This window comes from Natator depressus, chromosome 7, assembly GCF_965152275.1.
Source record: "Natator depressus isolate rNatDep1 chromosome 7, rNatDep2.hap1, whole genome shotgun sequence".
Taxonomy (NCBI): Eukaryota; Metazoa; Chordata; order Testudines; family Cheloniidae; genus Natator; species Natator depressus.
The window spans coordinates 100846989-100851963 of record NC_134240.1 but is presented as its reverse complement, the minus strand read 5'-3'; the positions used below and the strand labels follow the sequence as shown (position 1 = coordinate 100851963).

General features: G+C 52.7%; 1 protein-coding gene across 2 annotated transcripts; it reads left to right on the top strand.

Moving 5' to 3' along the window:
• Window positions 1-1813: 1813 nt before the first annotated feature.
• FOXI2 (forkhead box I2) lies at window positions 1814-4733 on the top strand. Of its 2 annotated transcripts, XM_074960014.1 has the most exons (3): window positions 1814-2025; window positions 3245-3559; window positions 4029-4733. In XM_074960014.1, exons 1-3 carry the CDS (start codon window positions 1866-1868, stop codon window positions 4577-4579), a joined length of 1026 nt encoding a protein of 341 aa, XP_074816115.1. In that variant the 5' UTR covers window positions 1814-1865; the 3' UTR covers window positions 4580-4733. The 2 variants fall into 2 exon arrangements, with proteins under 2 accessions (XP_074816115.1, XP_074816114.1); XM_074960013.1 differs by lacking the exon at window positions 1814-2025 and having other exon boundaries at window positions 2962-3559.
• Window positions 4734-4975: the final 242 nt, after the last annotated feature.

The following is a 4975-nucleotide window of genomic DNA, read 5'->3' as shown; positions in this document are numbered from 1 at the left end:
TCTGTCTTCTTATCTGTCCCTTTCTTAATGATTCCCAACATTCTGTTTGCTTTTTTGACTGCCGCTGCACATTGAGTGGGTGTTTTCAGAGAACTATCCACAGTGATTCCAAGATCTCTTTCTTGAGTGGTAACACCTACTTTAGACCCCATCATTTTATATGTATACTTGGGATTACATTTTCCAATGTGCATTACTTTGCATTTATCAACATTGAATTTCATCTGCCATTTTGTTGCCCAATTTTGAGAGATCCTTTTGTAGCTCTTCCCAGTCTGCCTGGGACTTAACTATCTTTAATAATTTTGTATCATCTGCAAATGTTGCCACCTCACTGTTTACCCCTTTTTCCAGATCATTTATGAATATGTTGAATAGGACTGGGCCCAGTACACCACTATTTACCTCTCTCCATTCTAAAAACCGACCATTTATTCCTACCCATTGTTTCCTATCTTTTAACCAGTTACAAACCATGAGAGGACCTTCCCTCTTATCCCATGAACGCTTACTTTGCTTAAGAGCCTTTGGTGAGGGACTTTGTCAAAAGCTTTCTGAAAATCTAAGTACCTTATACCACTGGATCCCCCTTGTCCACATGCTTGCTGACCCCCTCAAAGAATTCTAGTAGATTGAGGCGTGATTTCCCTTTTCAAAAACCATGTTGATTCTTCCCCAACAAATTACGTTCATCTATGTGTCTGACAATTTTGTTCTTTACTATAGTTTCAACCAGTTTATCCAGTACTGAAGTCAGGCTTACTGGCCTGTAATTGCCAGGATCACCCCTGGAGCCCTTTTTAAAAATCGGCATCACATTAGCTATCCTCCAGTCATTTGGTACAGAAGCTGATTTAAATGATAGGTTACAGACTACAGTTAGTAGTTCTCCAATTTCACATTTGAGTACAGGTTGCACCAGGAAGGTGTAGGGCTGTAATAGTCTCCTTGGTCTGTGCACTCAGCTTAGAACAAGGTCAAGATCAGCTGAAGAGGCTAGGAAGTGTGGGAAACTCGTGTATATTGGCACTGTCCCCTTGTGGACCTTTGTGACAAATAGCTGTTCAGCCTCTTCATACCCCTGTGATCTGAGCATCTTCAGAGTTCCTAGGAAGTTCCTATCTGCAGGACTAATGTCCTCAGGGTTTGGTGCAATAGGAAGTTTGGGTGCACAAGGAGAGTAGGATCAGGCCAGCAGAGGCACACATGTCTCTCGCTCGCACCTGCCCCTCCCCTGGTCTCCCAGGTATGTGGGCACCTGTACAGGTGAAGTCAGTTTGCATTCTTGGACCTGAGGTGTATACAAAAGTTGTGTGCCTGACTTTGCAACTCTGTCCTTGGAGCTATATTGCACCTGCCCATACTGTATTTCCTTTGAAGGTTTGTTTCTCCTCAGCTTGCCTGAAAACCACAGGGTGGTGGCAGTGTCCTTCCTACTTCGTTTAGAAAACATGATTGGGAAATATGTGGAAATTTAATATTTTGGCTTAAATCCACACATTGTTGGAAATGTTCGGTTGAACTGAGAATAAGCAAGAGTTGCACTTTAGCAGCTCTTTCAGGCAGCAACACACGGTGGGATAGCAATGGCACGGAACCTTCGAGTCCCGCTGTTTCGGTTTTGATGCGGAGGAGGGAAGCGGGCAGGAAAAGCACGGATTGTTTGCAGGAACCCTGATCTCCTCCTCCTGAGCGCTGAACTTGAGCAGCGTGGGCTGCCAGCTTCTTCGCATTTGCTCCTGGGCGATAAAGTGATTTCCCCCGCTGCTGTTGCCCAGGGAGAGAGAGAGGATTTCTGAGGTACAAACGGGATCTCGTTGGCCCTCTTTCCCCTCCTCGGCCACCCTCTTGTTTGCTCTGTGAGCATGGCCATTCTGCACACCCAGCTCCGCGCTGCCAGCCTCCGGCTGGGACCGAGCCGCCCCGGGAAGGCGAAGAGCTCTGCGCGTGTTCCCAGGCTGGGTATGCGGCAGGCTCTGGGGCAGGAGAGGTGGGTACGCGGCATCCCTTCGGCTCGGGGCGCCGGTGAGTGGCTTGCCCTGGGGGTAGCAGTCTGTGGCGGGCATCGCTGGCGGGCGCGGCTTTTTTGCCCAGTGTGTGTGTGTGTCGCGCAGGCCCTGGGGTGCCAGCGGGCAGTGCAGAGAACGGGCGGGCGGGGCTGGGGGGTGCAGCGGGCGGCAAGGGACCGGAGCGCGCTGTGTGGTGCTGGGGCGATGCAAGGCGGGTTGTGTAGAGGATGGGTGACTGGAGGGTGGGGTTGTTGTGAGCACGGTGGGGGGGAGGGTGCTGCACGGGGGAGAAAGTGACGTCGTGTACAGGAGGGAGTGGGGTGTCGGGGTAGTGCAGAGGGCTGCTCAGTTCAGGGGTCTCTTTAGAGGGTGGGGTAGTGCAGAAGCTGGGGTCATATCTGGATCGTGAAGAAGAGGGTGCAGGATGGGGGTATGGAGGGTGCTGCGGAGGGTTGGGCGGCATGTGGGGCTGCAGGAGGAATCTATGCAGTGGATGGGGCATTATGTGAGTTGGTCAGAGGGTGCGGGAGGGGACGGTGCAGAGGCGGGGTTGTGCAGAGAGCAGGGGAGGGTGGTGTATAGGCTGTGAAGGGGGCGATGCAGAGGATGGGTTGTGCAGAGGGCGGGGTGGTCTGTGGGGGGTGCAGGAGGAAGTGGTGAGGTGCATGTGGGGGTAGTGTGGGTTGCGCAGAGGGTGCGGAGAGGCTGTGCCCAGGGTAGGTGTGGCAGCCCGTTGGTTGAGTGGAGGTGGAGTGGCGAATGGGCGGTGCTGCCCCCTGCTCCAGCCTGTTTCTGCTATTTGCTCTCTGGTTTGAGGTCGCCTGCAGCCTGAGTCTACCCCAGGCCATTATTTAAATGCCTTTCCCTAGTGCCTGGGAGCTCAGTAGTCCGAGACATGCAGGGCTGATGATCTGTGCTCCAGTCCTTCAAACTCCACCGATCACAGGGGATTATGAACTCTTTTGGGCAGCAGCCCGCAAATCCACAGTCGGCCCCCCTCCAGCATCCCAATGCACAGGATTTACTGGACATGGCGGTGTACTGTGATAACCTAATGTACCCGCAAAACCTGCACCACCATCACCACCCACAGAGGCCATCAGCTCATCCAGCAGGCTATGGGCTGAGCGAATATAGCCCCCCAGCAGCGAACCCCTACCTCTGGATCAATGGACCTGCCATCAACTCGTCTCCTTATCTCTCTGGGACTAATGGGACTTCTTTCATCCCCTCAGGTTATGGGACCAGCCAGAGACAGTTCCTGGCCCCTGCATCAGGCTTTGCAGGGGCAGATCTCAGCTGGTTGTCTCTCTCCAGCCAGCAGGAGTTTTTTAAAATGGTGAGGCCCCCCTACTCCTACTCGGCTCTGATAGCGATGGCCATCCAAAACGCTCCGGAGAAGAAGTTGACCTTGAGTCAGATTTACCAGTACGTGGCCGAAAACTTCCCTTTTTACAAGAAGAGCAAAGCTGGCTGGCAGAACTCCATCAGGCACAACCTGTCCCTCAACGACTGCTTTAAGAAAGTGCCCAGGGATGAAGACGATCCAGGTAAGGAAACCCCCATTCTTCTCCTGAGTGGGAACACGTTGCATACAGGTACCGCGTCGCCAAGGGACTAAAGTCACACCCACGCTGGCATTTGCAACGGACCAGCTCCCAGGCCCCCAGTGTAAAATGCGAGTATTATTTATCAAGGGTTGAAATAACAGCGGAGCTCACTGAAGGGTGAGTAGAGACGCTTTTGGATGCTAAACTTTGGGCCTGTTTAACATTATTAGCACGCTGGCTGTAAACGCAAATAGCAGCTTGTGTCGGGGGGCGGGTGGCTAGTTACACGTCGGTTAACCATTGCAAAGGTCGCTGTCGCCACGGGGCAGGGGACTGGCGACTGCCCCGGCAGTGTTCTGCCCTTCTGCCCTGTGAAGCTTTGACCAGTCAGGTATTGACTAACGGGACAACGCCCTGGCCGAGCTGTACCCCCATCCCCTGAGCCCATGTGCTGTTCATTTATTCACAGGGAAAGGCAATTACTGGACCCTAGACCCGAACTGCGAGAAAATGTTCGACAACGGCAATTTTCGAAGGAAGAGGAAAAGGCGGTCGGACGCTCATGGGTCCAGCGCCCCGGGAGCGCCCGACAAAGCGGAAGACAAGAGCGGCGGTGCCTTGAAGTCTCCAGACTCCTCCGGCCTGGGGGGCCTGGGCTCCCCTGCACCGCAGCACTCTCCCGCCGCTGGGAGCGGGCCCAAATCCTCCCCCACGCCCGCGCTCCAGCGGAGCCCGTGTTTCTCCAGCTTTGCCTCCAACATGCAGGCCATTGTCCATGGGAACCAGGGCTTCGCGAGGCAGCTCTCGGGAGGGCTGGCGGGCGAGTTTTCACACGGGAGGCCAGATGTGCCTGCTCCGAGTTCCTGCTCCACTTCCAGCAGCGGCACTGCCCAGAACTCCGAACTGAGTCCCCTGGCCCACTCGAGAATGAACGGCTGTGCCAGCGGCCAGCCAAGTGGGCTCATTAACAGCTTCAGCGTCAACCATCTGATTTATAGCAGGGAGGGGACAGAAGTTTGAACCGACTGTGGAATAACTTCGGTGCAAATCACAGAAGCCATGTTCTGTGCCTAGAAGTTTGTACATACCAGGGTACCCAAAATAGTTTCTCGTTAGTTTTGGACACTGTGTTATTGTGCCTTAGAACGAACACACACACACACACACACACACACACACACACACACACACACACACACACACACACACACACACACACACACGAATTAAATGTCTATAGACTCTATTTGACTGAGGTGTCCCCACACCCAGAATCCCATCCAGTAGTTTGTTTACAGTATTGATGCTATGCATACAGATCTAGACGACTGACCTTAACAAAATGCACTAATACACAAGATAGAAATATTTTTGTAATATATACATTATATATAATGGCTCTGTACAGCTGTTAGA